The sequence below is a fragment of the Pipistrellus hanaki genome (assembly GCF_964339955.1).
Source record: "Pipistrellus hanaki genome assembly, chromosome: 13".
Taxonomy (NCBI): Eukaryota; Metazoa; Chordata; class Mammalia; order Chiroptera; family Vespertilionidae; genus Pipistrellus; species Pipistrellus hanaki.
In genome coordinates, this window is record NC_140515.1 from 38,369,210 (window position 1) to 38,392,337 (window position 23,128).

Genomic DNA, 23,128 nt, shown 5'->3' on the forward strand with positions numbered 1-23,128 from the left:
GCGACAAATAAATAAAACAAGAAATTAAATAGCATTTTAAAACACAATCTTGAGAGTCTGGGGAACAGGCCTCGCTTCCTCCTAACTTGCTGGGCGTCCACGGGCACCTTCCTTTCCTCTGCAGGCCCAAACCCGTCTCTGTGAGATGACGTCAGCTCCAGCACCTTTGGAGCCGCTCATTCCTTTCCCTCAGTTCTTTCTAACAGTAAACAAGGAAGCAAACAGCAACCACACAGACAGGGAAGCGCTTTTTATAGAACACTGTACAACAAAGACTTCATGTGCACCATGAATCATCTCTCCCCCAGGCTGGGGGCTCCTCTCCCTTCACAACTCATTGGTTGGATGTTTCGATTTTCATAATCAGTGTTGTGATGACCTATTGCTAAGTAACGGAACCACTCTGAAACTCAATGACTTGAAATAACCACGTTATGTGGCTCCTAAGTCTGTGGGTGGGTCAGGGATTGGGGAAGGGCATGCTTGTGCGGCTTGGCTCTCCCAGCTGCAGTGGCTGGGCTGCAGGGCCCACTTGGGAGACAGTTTCCCCACTCCCGTGCCTGGCACACTACAGGCTCTGCTGGGCCTCTCCTACAAGATGGTCTCAGAACAGTCAGCCTGCAAACAACATCTGAGGGTTCCCAGAGAATGTGAAGGAGATAGGGGGGGAAGCTGCCCGCTGCAGATGGCTGGGGCCAGAGATGGGCAAAGTGGCTCTTCTGTAAAGTTGCTGCAGAGACCACCTATAGTTTATGGGAGGAAGCACAGACCCCACCCATTGGTGGGAGGAATGTAAAAAAAATCAGCAGGCTAATTTTTTTTTTCTTTTTTTAAAATATATTTTATTGATTTTTAAAAAATTGTTTGAAGCATTACACATAGTACCTATGTCTCTTTTTCCCCCACCTTTGACCACCTCCCGCGCTAATTTTTTTAAAACTGTTTTTATTGATATCAGAGAGGAAGAGAGAGATAGAAACATCACTGATGAAAGAGAATCATTGATCAGCTGCCTTCTGCAAGCCCCTCACTGGGGATCAACCCTTGCAACCAGGTATGATAGTAAATAAGGAAGCAAACAGCAACTGCACTGTGATCTCCTGGTTCGTGGGTTGATATTCAACCACTGAGCCATGCCCACCGGGCCTGTGGTCTAACTTTAATTCTAACTCAAAGTAGGCTGCTATATTGATATCAATTTATATTTATTGAGTGCTTCCTATTGCCCGACCTACTGACTTATGTAATCTTTTCAATAACTATGAGATATCTTTATTATTCCCATTTTACAGATGAGGAAGCTAAGACACAGAGAAGCTAAACAACTGGCCGAAGGCCACTCAGCTTTATATGAGCCAGGTTTTGAACCCAGGCAGTGTGTACATGCATAGCTCTTTGATTGTTTACTCCCTTTCCTCTGAACACTTTGAAGGCATCGACTCATCTTCACTGAGACCATGGAATGCTCCCATCTGCATTTGGCAGGGTTGAAGAGCTCAGAGAGGTTGTGTAACTGGCCAAAAGTCACCCAGGTGGACTCCACAGCTCCGCTGCGGTCCACTAATCGCATGGGGTTCTATGTATCTGTCCTCGTGTCCATTCTCCCTCAGACGGCAAACTCTACTGGGGCTGAGACTGAGCAACTTTCTCGGCACCCGGAACATTCTCAGTCAGTTCTTGAATCGAGGTTGTAAGGTTGAGGGCATCTTCAACACGAGGAAGCCATTAACACCACGTGTATTTATTACTTTGTATTTATGTAGCTATGCTGACATGGAAAAATTTTATAATATGGCAAGTAAAAAGCAAGTTACAAATACAATTTAGAAAACATGGCTCCTGTTCAGCTACAGATTTTGAAAAATAAAATAACTTTTAGTGTTTCTTGTGATCTCAGTGGCAAAATGATGGATGGCTTTGTTGTACCCTTTTTGCTTATCTTCCTAAAATTTTTACTATAATGTATTACTTTGTAATAACAAAAATGTCACTGAATGTTCAATGTGAAATTGACACATGCTTTCTTTACTTTATAGTGACTTTTCTCAAATTCAATACCATAAGCAAAATATTGCCTTTTAAACAAAATTAAAGTTTTCCATAGACTTCCCTTGAAATCTAGCCTCTACCCTGGTAAATATGTAATATGCTTACATCTACTTTTGTATTTCCTTGTCCTTTGCAGCCATCTCAATTTGGGGGCAAACTAAGCTAATAATTGTTTTACATTTGTGAAGAGGAAGCACAAAAGAGGTAGTACAGATAGGGAAGGCTGCTGAATGGGAAGGTTGCTGAATGTGGGAAGAATTGCTTAAAATGTTAGATCCAAATAACATTTGCCATTTTGAAACATTTTTTATGATTAAAAATACATGCCTAGCCCGACTGGTGTGGCTCAGTGGTTGAACATCGACCTATGAACCAGGAGGTCACAGTTTGATTCCCCGTCAGGGCACAAGCCCAGGTGGTGGGCTTGATCCCTGATGGGGGGCATGCAGGAGGCAGCTGATCAATCATCGATGTTTCGCTCTTCTTTTCCTTTCTCTTTGAAACCAATAAAAAAAATTTTAAATACATGCCTCTATAATTTTCTATATAACGCCTCCTGTTGTTTTTAGAAAACTGTTCTAGCCTTCACCATTTTAAGAGCCACAATGACAAAACATCCCTTCTCGTCTAGTGGACCAGTGCCCCACAGAGCATAAACATTCAAGGTATTTGTGGAATACCTTAATTTTGCCATAATTTCTTTAGCGCTGATGCTCTCCTTCCCATCAACTGGGTGAATCAAATGCCACAAACCAGAGAAGGCTCTGGGTGTGTTCGATTAACCAAGTGCAAAACAAGTCACAGATTTGGGTTACTTTTCATGGTCACGAGCACGAGTTGCAGGTTTAACACATCAGTTTTAAATGTGAAGGCTCACAGTACTTGAAGCAAATTCCAGATATCACGATCATTTCATCTGTAAATATTTCAGCATCTCTAAAGGAGTATTTTTTAAAAGCATAACCACATTATTATTGTTATCACACCTAGAAGGAATGGATAATACTTCCTTAATATGGTCAGTACTCAGTATTCAGGTTTCTAATAGTTTCAGATATCTTGTTTTTCCACATTTTATTGAGCTATAATTTAAATGCCATAAAATTCACTGCTTTACAATGTACAAATAAATGGTTTTTAGTATATTCAGTCATGCAACCATCATTATTTACTCTTAAACATTTTATCCCCAAAAGAAACCGCCATACTCTGTTACTTCCACTCCCCTTCCCTCATCCTTTGGCAACCACTAATATACTTTCCATTTCTATGGACTTACCTGTTCTGAACACTTTATGTAAATGGAGGCATACAGGATGTGGCCTTTTGTTCCTATCTTGTTTCATTCAGCATACATACATACATACATACATACATACCTTCATTCCTTTTTTATGGTTGAATGTTTCATTGTATGGATATGCCATGTTTTATTTATTCCTTCAACAGTTGACAAAAATTGGGTTGTTTCCACATTCTGGCTATTATGGATAATGCTTCTGTGGGCTCACACATTGTTTTTATGTGAACATGTTTTCCATGACTCCAGTGTAACTGCTGGGTCATATGTTAAGTCTAGGTTTAAATATTTAAATAACTGTCTACTGTTTTCCTGGGGATAGCATCGTTTTATATCCCTATAAGCAATGTAGGAGGGTTTAAATTTTTCCACATGCTTGCCAGTGCTTATTGTCTGTTTTCCTGGTGGCTGTGGTTTCTCATCATGGTTTTGATTCCCATTCATTCCCCTGATGGCAAATGATGTTGATGATCTTTTCAAGGGCTTATTGACTATCTGTATATCTTCTCTAAAGAAATTATTAAAATCCTGTAGCAATTTTAAAAACTGAATTTTGTCTTTTCATTATTGAGTTGTAGGGATTCTTCGTATACTCTGGATATTAGACTCTTATTAGATACCAGAGGCCCGATGCATGATATTCGTGCAAAAGTAGGCCTTCCTTCCTCTGGCTGCAGGCACCAGCTCCCCTCTGGCACCCGGGACTCCGGCTTCCCTCACAGCCCCTGGCTTTGTCCGGAAGGACGTCTGGTCTAATTAGCATATTACTCTTTATTATAGATATAACTTGCAAATATTTTCTCCATTCTGTTGTCTTCAAACTTTCTTGATAGTGTCTTTCGGTGCACATAGTTCTTAATTTTGATAAAGTCTAATTTATCTGTTTTTCTTTGGTGGTTTGCTCTTTAGGCACTATGCCTAAGAAACCATATCTTACCCAAGGTCATAGATTTATATTGTTTTCTTCTAACAGTTTTCTCTCTTACATTTAGGTGTATGGCCCATTTAAAGTCAATTTTTGTATATTTGTAAGCTAGGGGTCCAAATTCATTCCTTTTGCTTGTGGACATCTAGGTGTCCCAGCATCATTTGCTGAAAGAATATTCTTTCCCCATTGTATTGTCTTGGTACCCTTTTTGAAATCTATTGACCAAAGATGTATGGGTTATTTCTAGATTCTTAATCCCATTGATCTATTTGTAGTAAGTTTTGAAATTATGAAGCATGAGTCCTCTTTGTTCTTCTGTATTAAAATTGTTCGGGCTATTCTGGATCCTTTGTGGGTTCTCACAGGAATTTTAGTCAGCTTGTCAATTTTGGGGGGTGGCCAACTATTACATTAGCATAAAGACCAAGTTTTAAGGCATAACGCTAACCTGTCCAACCCCAAGCATTGTTCCATCTTCAATTTTATATGAAGGCAAAGCAAGTTACATGCCATGGACCGGGGATGGCTGAGCCAGCAGACATCTAAGAAACACTTTTCATCAACCTAGATCCCCTCTCTTCAAATGACAAGTGATCCTCAGGTTTATTGATGACATGCTTTTGGCTTAACCTCAGCACTCTCAGATTTGCTTTTGTGGATTAGCTTAACATCTCTATACTTTCTTGCTTTTAATACTATGTTACTTCCACATTCTCCCCCACCTTTTCAGCAAACTCTTATGGTATCTCTTATCAACAATTTTGTTTGTGCAATCTGCTAGTGCATAATGAGCAAGGTATTCTTTTAGCCTCAACACTCCCTCCACTCCTGCCCCGTTCCATCCCCTCTATATCAAAATCTCAAGTAGCTCTCCAACTATTTTCACAAATCTTTTTCTGCAGGGCAGTCACAATATGATCTCTTTCTTGTCTGTCTCCCTGTCTAAAACAAGACTTTTGAAGACAGGGACTTAATGTTCATCATTATATCCCTGGTGTAGCTCCAGTATTTAAAAAGTGCTTGCTGCTGAGTTTGTACCCAAGAAATGTTTGCTGAAGATCTAAATAGGCCTGGGTTTCAATTCCAATTAAGATAGATGACAGATAATCATAAGAAAGGCCAGAAGAGTGGGGGAAAAAAAAAAAAAACCCCACCAAGAAATGAGAAATAACACAAAAAAGAATGAAGCAGGGGAATGGAGACTTATACAAGACTTACCCTGAAAAGGGTAAGATGGTAAATAATCTAGATAGTGGAGAACTTTAGACACCACCATTCCTTATTTTTTATTAAAAGTAGTCACCAGCCAAGCATTACTTTATAATTTGCGGGAGATTAGGCTGATTTGGAAGGGATGGTCACAGTAAGATGAGAAGGGACTGGTCTTCTGGATTTTCAGGTAGGCAAAGGTTGGCTCTTCCCTTTGGAAAACGGCAAATTCCAGACCTAACCAATCAGCTCCACACTGCCAAGGGCGAACGTTCCAATTCAAAAGACATTTTTGCTGCCCAGTTTTACCAAATGAACAACTACACCAGAAGGAGTACCATAAGAAGGGAAGGAGTAGGCAGAAAGCAAAGACTACTAACCGTGTCCATAGATAAATGGAAACCAATGACAAGCTAGCTGGCTTATCATTTCAGGGTTAAATGAACTGTGGAAACTGGACTCAAACTATCCTTTCCCAATGGGCAGAGTCAAGCTGCCCCATTCCACCCAGGCTGGGCGTGGCCATGTGACTTGCTTTAGCCAACAGAGTATTAATTAGCACAGGAGATACATGCAGAGGCATAACTGGGTGTGTGTGGTCAGCCTTGCCGTCTTGTGCTTGTCGTCACCTCAGAACTTCTGGACAACTTTGGTGGGAGCAGACCCAAGCCTACTTCACAGCAAGTAGTCAAACCCAGTCAGCACTCCAGTTTGAAGCAGTATCACCCCACCAAGCTTGTCAGCCAACCTGCAAAAGTATCAGGATGATTGTGTTGCTGTCATCCTCTTAGGCTTCATTACGAGGCAAATTTTGTTACCTCTTCCTTTACCGTTGTCTGTGCAGGGCCCAGCACAGTTCGTTACATAACAGGTGCTCAATAAACGTCTGCTGTGGTCATATTTGTGTTTCTTCTAAAATTAGTGACCTAGGAGAAGAAAACTGAAAGGAACTTATATAACTTAGTCGTCATGATGTCGTCCAACTGCAAAATCATCAATTTCACCTCAGAAAGCATGTTAGAGGCCAGTAGGTAGGTAAAGCACCGACTGGGGAAATGACTGCCTGGACTTCAATGTAGGCTTCACAAAGTACTTACTGGACAACAGACCTTGGGTAAAAGTTCTGTCACCTCTCTGCCTCATTTTGCATCTGTTCAATGGTGCTATTAATAGTACCTACCTCATAGGGCAATTGTGTGGATTAAGAGATGCATTTCAAGTACTTATGACCTTGTCTATCCAGTACATTATAAACACTGAAAAGGCATTTTGTTACTACGAGCATAAGATAATACTGAGCAAGGCTATTAAAGTCCTCTTTGCCTGCTTCTCTGATAGCCTATTTATAGTACTTGTTCTCACTTTCGTTACCTCTGTACATATTTATAATTAGCTCTTTTGTAGGTTTTTATAAAATACCTTTTTATACTCAGAAGTGCTAAGTGCTGATATCTGCTTCAATCTATCCCCATCCAACAACCATTTTCACCCAGAATTTCATTTGTGCCCGTCTCCATTTGCTCAAATCCTGCTAAACCTCCAGCCCAAATGCCACCTCTTCCATGAAACCTGTTCTGACCTTCCTTCCCAAAGGGGTCTGTTCTCTGAACAGCCTTAACGATTCCTTTTTACTTCAATTATATTTCTATACTTTCGATTTTCAGGTATATGCCTTCCCGCAATGAGAACAAGACCACAATTTCTAGGGCATTTTTCTGCCCATTCTCACCCTCAAGTATATGGCAAGCAAGCAATCAATAAATATATGTCGAATGAATATATATGAAAAACCCACTTAGGATTCATCACAATTCTCAGAGAGCATTATTGAAAAATCAAGTTTTCTAAAGAAAGATAAAAACTTGTAACAGAACACTAATTAGACATCAAAAGATGAAAGAAGTTTGCATGTAAAAAAGAAAGACTCTTGATTTATTGCATTAAAAAACTTTATTTCATTTAAAAGGTTCCAATATAAGCCAAATTAAACCCCAAATGGACAGCTACATGTAGAGATCTCCTGAACTAAATGGCACTGTTCGAGTCGAGTGTCTTGTGAAAGGAGGCAATCTGCTGTTCCCGCCGTTCCCCCCAGAGCAGTTGCAGAGCGGAAGCTCGCATTACGAAAATACACGTCAGATATTTCGGATGTCGTCTTTCATGCAGAAGTTAAAAGCAAACAGGCTTTTCTGTTCGTGCGAGGATAAACCACCACAGACCAGGGCCTGAATGCTGTCAACATACAAGGTGTAACTACAAAGGAACTTACTGTGGTGCTGCATTCATTCATTCAAGTCGTCCAAGCACTAACTCCAACATGACTTACAATGTTCAGATGTTACTTGGGACAGCACTTTGGGCTTCCCCTCATCAGGTGCAGATCAAAGAAAATGGTTGATCAAGCTGGTGTATAGACTACCACAAAATGGGATCACAAAGCAATGAAATAGTTTTCCTAGTGGACAAACAATCCAAAGAACCACCTCATCAATATTTTCACTAAGAGCATCATGTACACAAAGTGATGCAAGATCTAAGTTCTGATATGTGTGAGGACAAATTAAAAACAGCTGGTTACTTTATAGTTACACCTTGGATTTCACCAGATATGGAAAATCTAACAGCGTGTCTAACGAGTCCTTCTGGAAATCAGCGCAGGTGAGTCAAACACAGCCTGAAAGAGAGAAGACATGGCAGAGGGCACGAGGATCAGCATTTCAACGTTCTGTGTTCTCTTGGAGGACAGACCTGGCCCAGGTTACAGAAGTGACTGGGAGGGAGGCTTCAGCTCCATCTAAGGAAGACCTTGCTAACAGTTAGAGCTGCTCAACAACTGAATGACTGCGAGGTGAGGTAGAGTCACTGGAAGTGTTCAAGGTGGAAAGATCACCCTTGGAGAAGGGACTCCTGCATTTGTTAAGAGGTTAGACTGGATGAACCTCAGGTCTCTTTCAATTCTGAGATTCTAGAAAATTCCCTCAGGGAATTCAGAAGAGAATTCCTAAAAGGAAAGAGAAAGCACACATATGTATACTTTTAGAATCCTCTTGAGGTTTTTTTTTTTTTTTTTTTCCAAAAGGTACAATAGAAAATGTAGTTTGCTGTCTTTAAAATGCATTTTTACTATCCTATCACTAATAATTAGGAAGGGTCCTTTATGACTCTTTTTTATATTATAATGAAAAGATGGATGATTACATTTATAATTTCTGTAAATATTTTAGAAAAATGCTTAAAATCTAGTAGTCAATGCCCTAGAAATTTTATAGATTTTTAGGTCATATGCACAGATACAAATACATTATTCATTAAATACAACTCACATCTGTGTTTTATTATACTCTAAAATATACAGGAATCTCGATGTACTGAAAGAGTGCAAGTAGGTACAGTATTCAAGCAGTCACTATTTCTATGTACATGCTCATTAATTCTTCAAAAACCCCACAAAATTATCAAATAGATCAAAATACTGTTCTGTGTTTTCACACTTTATATTCAGAAAAACCAGCTGATAATTTACAGTGTCATAAAGTTTCCAGTTTTACAATACAAAAAAGATAAATGAAATTGGGTATCAATTTTGTGAGAATTTATGGAACTTTACCCAGACCAGTAAGACCCCCTACATGTGTGAAATCGTTCTCACTGGGAAAGCAACAGTTACAGTAAATGCAGAACCATGTAAACTGTTTAAGAGCCTAAATGTCAGCCTTCTCTCTCTCTCTCTTTCTCTTTTTCTCTCTCTCTGTTATTTGAAAGGCAATCTTCCACTTTGGCAGGCAATTGTTTCTTTCCCCCAAATCTGAATAGGACCTAAGGATTTTAGTATTGTAAATCTTGCCCAATATGCAAATGACTTCTAAGAGACCTAATGATGTTAATGTATCAATAACAAGTGATTTGATTCTTCACTAAACAATGACAACAAACATACCCCCGATCCACATGGAGGCACAAAAGTAGCAAGTGATGAAGGTGTACCATCCAAAGTAGTGAGGTCGAAACTTCCCCAGAAGCACTTAGCTGCAATAGGGTGAAAATAACCTAATTTTGGATTCTCTAAAATTTTCTTCTAGGAAATTCTTTACATTTTCAAACAAAAATAGTTCAATTTAAAACCTAACCCATTCAAAACTGGGCAGCAGTAGCCTGACCCCAATCTATCTCATGTCTACATCACAAGTATTTTCACCCTGACTGCATCCAGTCAGCTGGTTTTCAATTTTAATATAAAACTTGGAATTTAAAAATTTTATGTAAAAGAAAAAAATGTAAAAATACATCTGCTTTCTTTCATGGTTTATACAGGGTTCAAAGGCTTTCAGATGTTTTCTCTAAAAAAAAAAAAAAATTCAACATTTAAAACCAAATCTCAGCTTCATTTTCAGACTATCAAAGTTTGGTTTAGATCATGTTTCATTTCACCTACTCCAGTTTCCACCAAATGGCATTCTGTTAGAAAGCCTTTAAGTTATTTGGTCCTTTGGCAATTTGCTGTGCACATAATGCCTACTGTACCAAACTTTTATTGCCCTTAAATTTAATTGTAGTTCTATTGATAACATTTAAATCTAGTGTCCTTATCTCTTTTTTTATAATAGTGTTGCTTGTGTAAGCAGATTAGGGTGCACAGTGTCCCAAATTATTCCTGGCACTGCAAAACCAAATTAAACAATTCCACAAAGCAATCTGACACCAAAGATTTCCTCCGGTCAAGTCTATTTCAAGACTCTAGAGGTTCCTTTTGCAAAACTTGCCTTTAAAAGTCTTCTTCCTAATGTCGTCACATTTCTTATATTCACTCACTCTGCGATCTTTCCTCTTAGGTTGAGTTTGTATGTGAATAAGAAAGTGCCCTTTTCCTGAAAAAGCACAGTTTGAAGTGTTAGTGTCAGAACTCTCTCCTTGGACACTGGCTCAGCCTCTCAGTAGGTCTCTGAATCGGAGTCATTGAGCTCGTCCACATCGGCGTATAAGTACTCCGGCTCCCCGCTAATGTTGTTGAAACTGCAATAGGAGCTAGGTTCATTCCTCATGATGGGCAAGGCTTCAAAGCTGACTGTTTTTGAGGTGTTGGTGTAACGATTAATGGCATTGAATGTCAGGGATGATAAAGGGCTACTTGATGAGACAGGCATCATGGTGGCCAAAATGAGAGCTAGGCAATCAGCCACATCCTTATTGGGAGCACAGGCCAAAGCTGGGGTATAGCCTAGAATTAAAGATAAGATTTAAAAAAGTTAAACATCCTGAGACTCACTTAGCTAATATAAGGAAATAAGCCTAAAGGCCTTCATCTTTAGATATGTTTTCAATTACTTGCCTTATACTGGTTTGGTTTCATTAAAATGATTCAGACATTATCAATATGTAGAAAAGAGAAAAGTTTTAGAAATCTAGGGCAGAAGACTTTATAGATTACATTATAGAAGAGGAAACTGAGGCCCAGAGATGGATGATTTCCCCAAGATATCACAATGTATCCACAGCCATCTGAATTCATAGAAGATATTGGGGTAGACACACAATTGACATAAAAAAAGTAAATTATATATGATATATTAGAACAGTGATTTTCAACCTTTTTTCATCTCAAGGCACATAAATATGAATTACTAAAATTCTATGGCACATCAAAAAATATATATTTTTGCTGATCTGACAAGAAACTATAATTATAATTTTGATTCATTCACACTGAATGGCTATTGTGTTGGCTCTCGTCATTTTTTTATTTGACAATCTAAGGAAAAAGAGGTTAGTGCCCCTGACTAGTCAAGTATTGCATGTTTTCAAATATTCTTGGGGCACTCCAGTTGAAAATCGCTGTTAGAAGATAAGCTCTGCAGAAATAAGACTGAGGACTGAGGAAGCTGTGGTGGGGGTATGCGGCAGGTGTAGTATAAATAGGGTAGTCATGACAGGCTTCATTGAGAAGATGACATTTGAGCTAAGATCTGAAACAGGTGAAGGATTCAGTCAAAGACTGCTTAGGGACAGAGTGTTCCAGGCAGAGAAAATAGCCAGTACAAAGATTATGACCCCTATATATTCGTGGGGAGAAGGGGCTAGCATGGCAGAATGCAGAGAAGGAAGAGACGAAGATAAGATCAGAGAGGAACAGAGCAGCAAACCAATCATGTAGGGCCTTGTAGATCATTATACAATATAATAAAGAGGTAATATGCAAATTAACCCTCACAAGATGGCTGCCTATTACCAGGCTGGCAGGGGGGTTAGTGAGGGTTGACCAAACGAATGAACAGCCGGCTGCATGGAGCAACCAGGATGGCAGGGAGGTTATGAAGGACGACCAAACAACTGAACAACAAGCTGTGTGGGGCAACCAGGACAGTGGGGAGGGCTGTGAGGGGTGACCAGGCCGGCAGAGAGAGGCAGTTGGTGGCAACCAGGCCTGCGGGGGGGAAGTTGGGGACGATTAGGCTGGCAGGGGGGCAGTGAAGGGCGATTAGGTCAGCAGACAGGGGGCAGTTGGGAGTGACCAGACTGGCAGGGGGAGCAGTTAGGGGTGACCAGGCTGGAGAGGGGGGCAGTTGGGGGTGATCAGGCAGGCAGGTGAGCGATTAGGAGCCAGCAGTCTAGGATGTGAGAGTGATGTTCAACTGCCAGCAGTCAGACATCCCCCAAGGGGTCCTAGATTAGAGAGGGTGCATGCTGGGCTGAGGGAATTATCCCCCACCAACTGGCCTCATGTATGAATTTTGTGCACCAGGCCTCTAGTAAGGATTATAAGGAAACTGAGATTTGGAGAAATATCTTCTCACACTTTTTAAAAGGATCCAGGCCAGAGTGGTAGGAATAGAGAAGATGAAAGTGAGCATGGGCATACTTTGTTGATGGACTGTACATTGGTTGAGAGAGAGAGAGGAGTTAAGGAATACTCCAGATTATTGCTCTGAGCAACTATAAGGATGAAAATTGTCATCAACTGGGATCAGGACAGCAGGGGGAGGAGAGAAAGGATCTGCAGTTCAGTTATGGACATGTCATGTTTGAGTTGTTTATTAGACCGCCATGTGGTACTGTCAATTAGGCTGCTGGATCTCTGAATATGGAGATCATGAGAAGTCTGGCTGGAGATATAAATTTAAGACATCTCAGCACAGGTAGTATTTAGGACCAAGATACTAAATGAGATCACCGAAGAAGGGAATGTAAGTAGGGAAAGTAAAAAGAACCAAGGACTGAGTCCTAGAGCCTACCAAAATTAAAGAGTTGTGCAGAAGAGGGAGAAAGGTTGCAAAATAAATTAAGAATAATAATTAGTAACACAGGAGGAAAACCAAGCAAGTTTGGAGGCCTGAAAGACAAATGAAGGAAGTTTATTAGAGAAAGAACATATACTTGCACATCAAGTATACCTCTAAAAAAAAACAATTTTCAGTTCCAGTTAGTTTGGTTAATTAATCTAACCATCCAACAAGTTAATTACAAACCTTTAACCTGTTATCAATTCAAGGAAGCAGTATGTGTGAATGAAGACTGGGTTCACCTAAATAAGGGAACTGTAATCAAATCACAGATACTCACTATGACTCTCCCTCTTATCTGTCCTAAAGTGATCCGCACCAATTTATCCAATTAGTAGTAAGCAGTATAAAAGAAAACATGAAGATGATTCGGGGAAAATATTGGACACTTGCTGTGCAAGATTGCAACTTTCACATCCCCAGTTAAAATTTGATATATCAAGTTAAATAAGAACTAACAACTGATTTTCAACATTGGTGGTCTTGACTGGAGGAGATTTAAGAAAGAATGAAAGAGAAGAATTGGAAACAGAGGACAGCCAACTTGAGTAATTCTGCTGCAAAGAGGGACAGAGATATATGGCAGTAGCTGGTATGAGTAGTGGCAATGATGAAAAATTAAAAAAAAAATTTTTTATTGACTTCAGAGAGGAAGGGAGAGGGAAAGAGAGATAGAAACATCAATGATGAGAGAGAATCATTGATCGGCTGCCTACTGCACATCCCCTACTAGGGATCAAGCCCACAACCTGGGCATGTGCTCTGACTTGGAATCTAACTCAATCTCCTGGTTCACACGTTGACAACCAACCACTGAGCCATGCTGGCTGAACAGGTTTTTTTTTTTTAAGATCAGACAAATAACATTTATATATGATAAGAATAATTTAGGAAGATTCCAACAAAAAAATCTTTATTATAGGTTTTTCGGTGAAGTGAAGAACTGCTAAAGTGATAGTCTCAAGTAAGCAAAAGGAATACAATCTAGTGCATAAGTGGGAATATTAGTTTTCGGTAAGAACCTGGCAATGAAGTAAGAGCCTTGATAGATATTTGTTGACAAAACCATTTTTTTTAATACTAAGATAAAAAAGATGGTAATACCAAACCAAAGTTAAGAAACACTAATTCTGATTTAATAGATGGATATGTAAAATTCAGCTAATCTGTTAGATGAACTTTTCTCGTTTGCCTCGCCCTTATTTCCTTTGCCACAAAGTAACTACCATTCAATATTAATTTCGGCTCTCCTCTTTGACTAGTAAAAAATATCCCAGTTTACTTCAAATATGGATTATCAAAAGATAAAGGCTCCTAGTAAGATATAGGTTAAGTACAGAAAATGTAGAATCTACTTACCGTTTTCATCTACTGCAAGCACACTTGCTCCTTTGCCCAAAAGTTCCTGAACCACCATTGTTAGCCCATTTCGGGCAGCAACATGCAGAGGTCTGGGGGGAAGAGAGAGGAAAGAATTGTACATGTATATATGTGCATGCCCATGCACATGTGCACACAAACAACACACACATTATAAACTCGAGGCATCCAATCCCAGCAACAATAAAGATGGATGTGAGGGACAGCAGACCCCAAGTATCGTGTACTGTCACACCTCGACAATATGCATAAACTCAGCACTCAGTCATGTTAGCAAGTATCTTGTCTTCACTAAACCCTTTTGTTAGTTTTCTTCTAAGACTAATGTTTAAAAAGATTTTACCAATTAAATTGCATTTTAAGTTGTTGCTTTAAGAAATGAGGTTGGCAAACAGATATAATAGACTATACAATAAAAACAATAAATTGCAATAGCACAAATTCCAAGACGCCTTGAAAATAGTTTACAAATTCCATGACTAATTTTTGGACCCTTAAAAGAGCTAATTGCTATGTGAATGGAAATGAGTATCATAGATTTTTCTCTATACCAAGCTTCATAGTAGAATAGCCAATGGAAATTGGGAGAGGACAATGGGAGATGTCCATTAAGATCTAAGCAGTCACCTAGAGAGGCTGGTTGCTCACATTAAGAACTTGATTCTTTCTGAAATCTCTTTAGCTTATAGACACATAAAAACTTTTTACTTCACTTAATGCTGGTGTTGAATAATGTATTATTCTAGGAAGTTTCCATAAAACACATAGAATAGTATTACTTTCCTCCATAAAATTGAATTAAGAAAAAGCATTACTTTCAATAATACAGTTTCAAGTTCAAAAGCTTTTTCACTAATATACCTTTTAATTGTTATAATTATAGAAATGAGTTTGTCAATTATAAGCTGATTGTGACTGATTCCAATGACCCCATGTTAGAAAAATACCCCATTTACAATGATAGGTCACAAGGTTTATACTAGACACAAAATACTTACGTTTGCAAGGCTGCATTGGTTGCATTGATGAGGTTTCTATCTGTTATCTTTTCCAGTATTAACAAGGCACTAGTTTCATGACCCTAAAATTATGGAAAATAACTCCTAAAAATTTGGGTACTATTAAATATAAATTAATTAACTCAATACACTCCAACCCTGGTCCATATAATACATATGCCATGAATTTGTCCAAAAGTGTTGATGGAATGAGGTTGGGGGAGAGGATAAGAATATTTAAGATTAGAAAGATCAAAGAAAGACAATAATTATGTTTAGGCTTGTGCTCTAAAACTTGTTTGGCTTACTGGAAACTTTCATACACCATGGTGCCTAAGATGTAGGTACTTTTTTTCAAGAAATCTGTTGCAAATGATCATTTGAGAGGTTTAATCCCTGGCTCTGTTCATTTTAGTGAAATAGAAAATTTTTAAATGCTACTGTTGATATTAACAATAAAAACATATCCTTAAAATGTGTACATACCTTGCTGCAAGCCAAATGGAGGGCGGTGTTTTTACTGTTGTCTTGTAAAGTCAGATCTGCACTAGCACTGCTAACCAGCATCTCTGGGAGGAAAAACTGCATCAATTCTTATGTTTATGAACATATACCTTAGATCACTACTAACTCACTGTAGAGAAATGAAGATACAAAGCAAAAACATACCGCTAGCAAAAACGTAAGTGCAAGAAAAATTTTGTATATTTTAATATACAACATACAGACTATATTGTCTTGCTGCTGTGTAAGTCAAAGACCCTAAAAACAACAACTAACATATATTTTGTGAGTGCTAAATTTCAAATACTGTTTTAAGTGCTCTGGAATAATACCTTATTTAACTCTCACAACAACCCTATGAGTAGGTACTGTTATTTTTCTCACTTTATAAATTAAAAAATGAAGGCATAAGGTCACTTATTTGGCAGACCAAGGACTCACATTCAGTCACTCTGGCCCCCCCAAGCCAGTTTTTGAACCCTTATCTTATACTGCCTCGCTGGGAGCGGACTATTCACTCATTAAGGGTGAATGAAAACATTTGGACCTTGAATAAAAATGTGGGTTGTAAGCAGATAAAAGGTTTTAAATCTCAGGAGTAGTGGGATAACTAACTAGTGGAAATTCTACGAACTAGTGTCAGAGGACTTAGGTTTGAAGTTCTACATAAGCAATATAAATATTCAGAATAATAAAAGCCTTAACCAGTTTCTTTACCAACTGTGTTTGTTTGTCCATTTTCTGCAGCCATCATGAGAGGTGTTTTTCCAGAAGAGTCCACAGAATTGACTTGAGCATTATGGCTGAGCAACAGCTGTAAACACTCCACATGGTCTGTAAAGGCAGCTGCATGGAGAGGAGTTCTGCAATGCAGAGAAGTGGAGAGACTCGACTAAATCTATATGTCATATACTCTAAAAAAAGACTGCTTAATTTATGACAAGTAATTTTTAAGGGTTTATAGATTATGCTGTAAAAGCATTGCCTAGATACTAATAGGACTGAATTTACTAACTTCTGCCACAGAAATGTGTATTTCTGATAACATAAAATATCCTTAATAAAACTAACATAAGAATAAATTATAAAATTGCTAAAACAATGTTATAGCATTAAAAGATATATTGAAAGTAGAGGACCAGTGCATGAAATTCATGCACAAGGGGAGGGGCGTCCCCTTTTTCCAGCCTGTAATCTCTCCAATCCGGGACATACCTCTCACAAACTGGGACTGCTAGCTCCTAACTGCTCACCTGCCTGCCAGCCCGATAATCCCCAACTGCCTCTACCTACTGGTCTGATCGCCCCCAACTGGCCCCTTCCCCCCCGCTGGCCTAGTCACCCCTTACTGCCCACCCCCCCTCGCTGGCCTGGTTGTCCCCCACTGTTCCCCACTTCTGGCTTGGTTGCCCCTAACTGCCACCCACCCTGCTGGCCTGGTCACCCCATGCAGCCTGCTGTTCAGTTGTTACTGTGATGGTGTCCTGGACAATTCGTATATTCTTCTATTATTAGTATAGATAAATCAATCCTGACTCATACTGCCATCTATTACAACTGTTGGACTCTCTTCCAACCTTTATTTCTATATAGAAAAATGTTAACTTTATTAATAATATTCATTGGGTAACAAACATACTCCTTTAAAAAAGGGGGGAAATCTTTATATATTACAAGTTTTAAAAAGAAGAGACTGGCTAAAAATCATGATAAAAATGTCCTTTACAACGAGAACATAATTAAGATTTTATAATACTCCATAGTTGCAAATATAAAAATCAACTTTTAATTAATAATTTAGCTGATGTTGTAACTATTTTTTTTTTCTCTTATGGAAAGTAAAACAATTTCCTACAGAGTTGAATCCTTACCTTCCTTTTGAATCTGTGGCATTCACGATGCTGGCACCCAATGTATCAATTAGCATTTCAGCAGCACCTTCGTTGTCATTTATCCTGTGTAAGGTAAGGAGGTGATCACTCTCACAGCTATGGTGTATTTCTTAGCCAAACTAAGTTTGATTCATTCTGCTTTTACTTACACAGCACAATGCAATGGACTGAAAGCATTTCCTTCTATCTTCTGGAAAACATCCTGTTCTAAAAGAAGTTCTACACATGTCTCGTGACCTAAATAAGCGAGAATCAGATATTAAAATCTCCCCAAAATACTAATGTGCCCACATACCCCACACCTCCTCACACAAATAAGAAAAAAATGTACATGGATTAAAAATAAACAGTCCACTGAACCTGTTAAACATCACATTTTTAGGAGCTTTGGAATTCAAAGTACAACCTCAAGACCTAAGTACCGTAGCTTCTTGTGATAATTTTATTGGAGTTTATTACTGACACAGCACGTACTGAGTGTGTGGGGGAGATTTCTCCCAGTTCAGTCTCTAGAGTGTAGCCACTGTTACCTTAACAGTTCCAGAAACTCTCTAGGCATATACAACTGCATGCACACTAACACATACTTTCTTTTTAATTTTTACATAAATGGGATGTTTAGTTCTGCAACATCTTTCTTACTTAATAGCAACTTTGAAAACAAGGAAAAACCCAAACCTTAACTTAATTTTCAAAGCCAGGGTTTTAGTAAAATTACCATAATTGCTATACTAATTGCTGCAAATGAAATGCATTAGTCATCTGGTATCTGACTTAGGAATAAATTATATTCTTCCATCGCCTCTTTATTTTCATGGCTTAATATCTGAGTAGCACAGTAATACCAAATTTTTCTTTTCAAATTACTCTAACATGCTAAACAACAGCTTAACTTTCTTTATCCTATAATCATTTTTACCATGAAAAGTTCTAGAAAACTTTTAACTGTGTTGGTTCTGTTCTCTGATCCAATGGTTCTCACCTGGAGCCATTTGGCCCTTCATGTCTGGAGATATACTTGACTATCACACCTGGAAATGGGGCAAGGGATGCTCCTGACATTTAGGGTGGTAGAAGCCAGAGAGGCTGCTGAATATCTTACACAGCATGTGACAGTCTCACAACAAAGAATTATCTGGCCCAAAATGTGAACAGTGCTGAGGTTGAGAAACCCTACTTTAATTCTCTACAAATGTTAACTCATTATAAAACATTAACCATGGAAAGCTGTCCAGTATTTATTTAAGAACCTTATTTTCCTGGTATACCAGTTCTCAAGGTTGGTCTTGGGAAGTTTGGGTTGATTCGAAACTAGTCTTTTCTTAAACTAACCACTAAAAAAGCTTTCCACTCTTCTCACTAAATTTTTGTTGTTTGATTTGGTAGTTATTTTTCATAAAAATGTTATTAATATGCAATATATTTATTATTAATTTGTTTTTAAAAATATATTTTATTGATTTTTTACAGATAGGAAGAGAGAGTGACAGAGAGTTAGAAACATCAATGAGAAACATTGATCAGCTGCCTCCTGCACACTCCCCACTGGGCACATGCCCTTGACTGGAATCGAACCTGGGACCCTTGAGTCCGCAGGCTGACACTCTATCCACTGAGCCAAACCGATTAGGGCTATTTATTATTATTTTAAAATACATTAGTACTGGGTCATATCAAGTTGAAAAACTCATCACTTGTGTCTCAGTTTTTGAAGAAATGATAAAATTGAACTCTTCATATTTCTGAGGAATATTCTGAGGATGCTCAGTTTCATAAAAATTGATAAATTTTTAAAAGAAACATGCGATAATGTAAGTTCTCTTAGGTTCTGTGATTAAATGACTATATAAGTTGAAAATCTGAACTTTAAAGCGTAGTATGTATAACCAGTTCTTTTATAAAACTTTGCCGCCATTCCATTTCAATTTTGAAGAAAACAATGTTTTCTGTTCTGTTGGAGTGGGGAGTGCTTCCAATTTTCTTTTCAGCTGTACAATAATTACCAGTCAAAGTAAAACCATTTCATACACTCTATTCTCAGAATGCCAAATTACAAAATAGGCTTTTGGCTATAAATATGGTATTAATTTTAGGCTGTCTGTACAGTCCCTTCTTGCATATAGCCAACACTAATGTCTTCCAGCTTGATTCAGAATCATCACACTCTTGCTACAGTCTAGAAATTAGACACATCTGTTATGATCTTTAAATGGCAACCAGGCAAGTAGTTCATGCAAAATTTTCTCTTGTACTGGTACACAAGTGCTTAGAGAGTCTAAATTCAGTAGAGATAGAGTAGAAACTAACTTTAAGGAAACAGTGCTCTGCATAGAAACCTGAATATTATAATGGACAGCAACTCCCCCCCCAAAAAAACAGCCACCGTAATTTATTTATAATTAAATGTTCTTTATCCGAGGAAAAATACCTTATTGTGTAGTTCTTCCAATGTTAATTCTCACTGATACATTTAAAAAAAGGCAATAAAAGTCTGCTTCAGACTAGTTTTATCTCAGACTTTTTAAATAAATAAATTTCACATCTGTGGATGTTTTACTACCATATTACGTTTTTGGTTTTCCTTATACTTGTAAAATGTCTTCAAGAAACATTATAAAAATAAATCAAATTCAATAGCAAAATATAGTAACTTCTTTGACTTAGGACTAATCTTTGGCTATTTCACTATACTCATAAAATACCAACTTCAGTAAGTTGAAAAGGGAAAAAGAGATGTTGAAACCCAAAGGCTTTATAGGATTCCAGACTGTGCTGGCTAAGGTTCAGAGGTAGCATAAAATGAAACTGCCAAAACTTTTCAACTAGCAATACATTTAATTATTTAAGTTTTTTTTTATGGTGCCGTTAGTACTCAGAATTGAAGGATGTCAATGGTCATCACAGAAAAATCCTCAGGAAGAGACCAAAACTTGCTCATAGCAAAAAGAATAGAATTCTCACACAAGAATTGTTAATATGAAAACCAAAATATTGCATCTAGAAGATGCTTATGAAAACAAACTAGAATTTTGCAAGATTCAGATTTTTCCTTTCATCTTAACATTATATAAAGAGGAAATTTATATTTTCTCTAACTTTTGAGGGAAAGTCGTTAGAACTGTGAGATAGACTCTCACACCTTACCTTAATCAGAATGCTACCAGTACACTGAGATTCACCCCCCAATCTGCCTAAGCCCACACTCTGTCACAATTTATGTTTATACTGCACACAATGTACCTGAGTGTTTCCTAAGATGGTCATATGCCCCTACACAAGGAAAGAATTAACACATCTCAATATGCTTCATTACTTACATTATTTTAATTAGTGAAAACTCACAAGCCAAACTGCATTTTATTTTTCTTTAATTTTTTTAATTTTTAAAAAAATATATTTTATTGATTTTTTTACAGAGAGGAAGAGAGAGGGATAGAGAGTTAGAAACATCGATGATGAAAGAGAATCATCGATCAGCTGCCTCTTGCACACCCCCTACTGGGGATGTGCCCGCAACCAAAGTACATGCCCTTGACTGGAATCGAACCCGGGACCTTTCAGTCCACAGGCTGACGCTCTATCCACTGAGCTAAACCGGTTTCGGCCAAACTCCATTTTAAACATCTATAACTTAAAAAACAGCTTTATCTTTCTCTAAGAACCTTTAATGAGCCTACCTGTAAAAGGACTGAGACTGTTAGTCCCTTGAAAGTTGAAGGTAAGTCAATTCTAACCATGCATCAAAGTTAACTTAACCATGGAAGTTTTTAATTTCTACTTTTATGATCTGCTAGAATTTTATTCCCTTAAAATTTTGAGCATATATGGTACTGTTGATGTAAGGATCTTAAGAATATGCTCACAAAATACACAATTTCAGTTTAGAATGTGATGCATTTTCATAATTTCTTCTACTTTAGTCAGTTTTTCCCTAAAATAAGTACATTTAGAAAGTGAAAGAACATAATTAAAACACAAGCATACTACATAAAAGACATTGGAAATAATATTATAAAAGTATCTTAAAATCAAATACTTGAAGCAAAGATTTCAGAAAAATTTCAAACTTGGCGATAGCTTATGTCAAAACATCTTTGACCATTACTGTCTTGGCTTTAACATAACAAGGAGCTGGAGTACATTATGACTACATAGTAGATTGTTCCTAGGCTTCCTACTTATCTTAGACTTTAAATCTTCCTTATAAATATGTAATTTTCAGGAATCTCAAAATGCTACAGTTAGCTGTCCCTGCTTGGCACATAACTGGCATTTATTGTAAGTTTGTATCTGTATACTTAACCGTTATAGCAAGCCCAGTGAAGTGCTGTATATCCATGATTGTCGGCTATGGCTGGATTTGCATCCACAGATGCTGCTGAGTGCAAAAGGGCTCCCAGAACACCTATGTGTCCACAGGCAGCTGACAAGTGGACAGGTGTCCGCCCTCTGCTGTCCCGAAATAAGCACTTAGCACCATGTTGAAGCAATGCATCTACACATTCTTCATGGCCTGTTACTGCCTGAAAGAAAGATTGTTTGCATATAGTTGAATATATTATGTTGGGTATTACATGCCAATTTCATATTTTTAAAGTCCATATTCCTCATATCCTTTCACCAATCAATGTATTTATCATTTTTGAATAACTTAGTATTTTTATTGGAAGTGACTTGAAAAGTCAGTTAAAGCAGTAACTTTATCATGATATAAATAGTATGAAAAACAGGAAGAGGAACTTATAATTCAATAAAAATAATGACATTTCAAGGTGAAAAAGTTAAGATAGAAATGTTTAAGAAAATAGTTGTGATAAATTAGCATTCAAAAACAATACTGAAGGAAAAGAGTAAAAATTATTTGGTAAAAATGTAATGAAGAAAAATAAACATAGCCTACTTCAGTTTAGGTAAAATGAGATTATAAAAACAATTTGAAATGAAATTGTTTTTGCTTACCCCTCTATGCAATGCTGTCCTTCCCCACTTATCTTTGGCATCTACGTTTGCTCCTTTGTTTAGCAATGAGTAAACACAGTCTGTGTGCCCGTTGAGGACAGACAGCATCAGAGGAGTTCTGAGCAACAATAGGAACAGGTTCAGTGTTACCAGTTAGGACTCAACCCCATGAAAAACAGTGCACACACCTATTTTCTAAATGCACCTTATCGTGATACAACTTCATAGCATAGGAAACTTAAAAAACTATATTTTATGTTACTCAGTTACACAGTATGACAGGCTTACTAAAATAGGGGCAAAAGCATAAACATCCTAAAAATTATTAACAAACATCCTAAAAATAATTTGAACATTATTAAAACTTACTGTCCATTTCCATCTTGAATGTCTACAGCATTCTGTGGTTCTGCATTTCCTACTAGTAGTCGTAAGCATTCTGAATGACCATTTGTTGCTGTAAAGTGATATTTAAACATTTTAATAATTATATGTAATAATAAAATAGAAAATGTCCAACTTAGAGCACACTTCCTAGATATAATTTTGGGATGGTTTATTGAATGTAATAGGCAAGAAAGAAAAATATCTATAGATACAAAGATGTTTCTATTGCTTTTGTTGATTAAACAGGA

At 37.7% G+C, this 23,128-nt stretch overlaps 1 protein-coding gene across 8 annotated transcripts in view; it reads right to left on the reverse strand.

Moving 5' to 3' along the window:
- Positions 1–7,417: 7,417 nt before the first annotated feature.
- ANKRD28 (ankyrin repeat domain 28) overlaps positions 7,418–23,128 on the reverse strand; it is a gene marked incomplete at its 3' end in the record, with an annotated part of 121,413 nt that continues 105,702 nt past the window's right edge. For 7 of the 8 annotated variants that reach the window (XM_084903293.1, XM_084903297.1, XM_084903294.1 and 4 more), the window contains 10 exons: positions 22,863–22,950; positions 22,494–22,611; positions 21,838–22,057; positions 17,684–17,771; positions 17,514–17,597; positions 16,360–16,505; positions 15,625–15,707; positions 15,139–15,221; positions 14,120–14,211; positions 7,418–10,701 (listed from right to left, as the gene is read on the reverse strand). In XM_084903293.1, the coding sequence (XP_084759419.1) occupies positions 10,415–10,701; positions 14,120–14,211; positions 15,139–15,221; positions 15,625–15,707; positions 16,360–16,505; positions 17,514–17,597; positions 17,684–17,771; positions 21,838–22,057; positions 22,494–22,611; positions 22,863–22,950 (1,289 nt within the window). The remainder of the gene's footprint in view (positions 10,702–14,119; positions 14,212–15,138; positions 15,222–15,624; positions 15,708–16,359; positions 16,506–17,513; positions 17,598–17,683; positions 17,772–21,837; positions 22,058–22,493; positions 22,612–22,862; positions 22,951–23,128) is intronic. The other variant, XR_014796726.1, reaches the window with a different exon arrangement.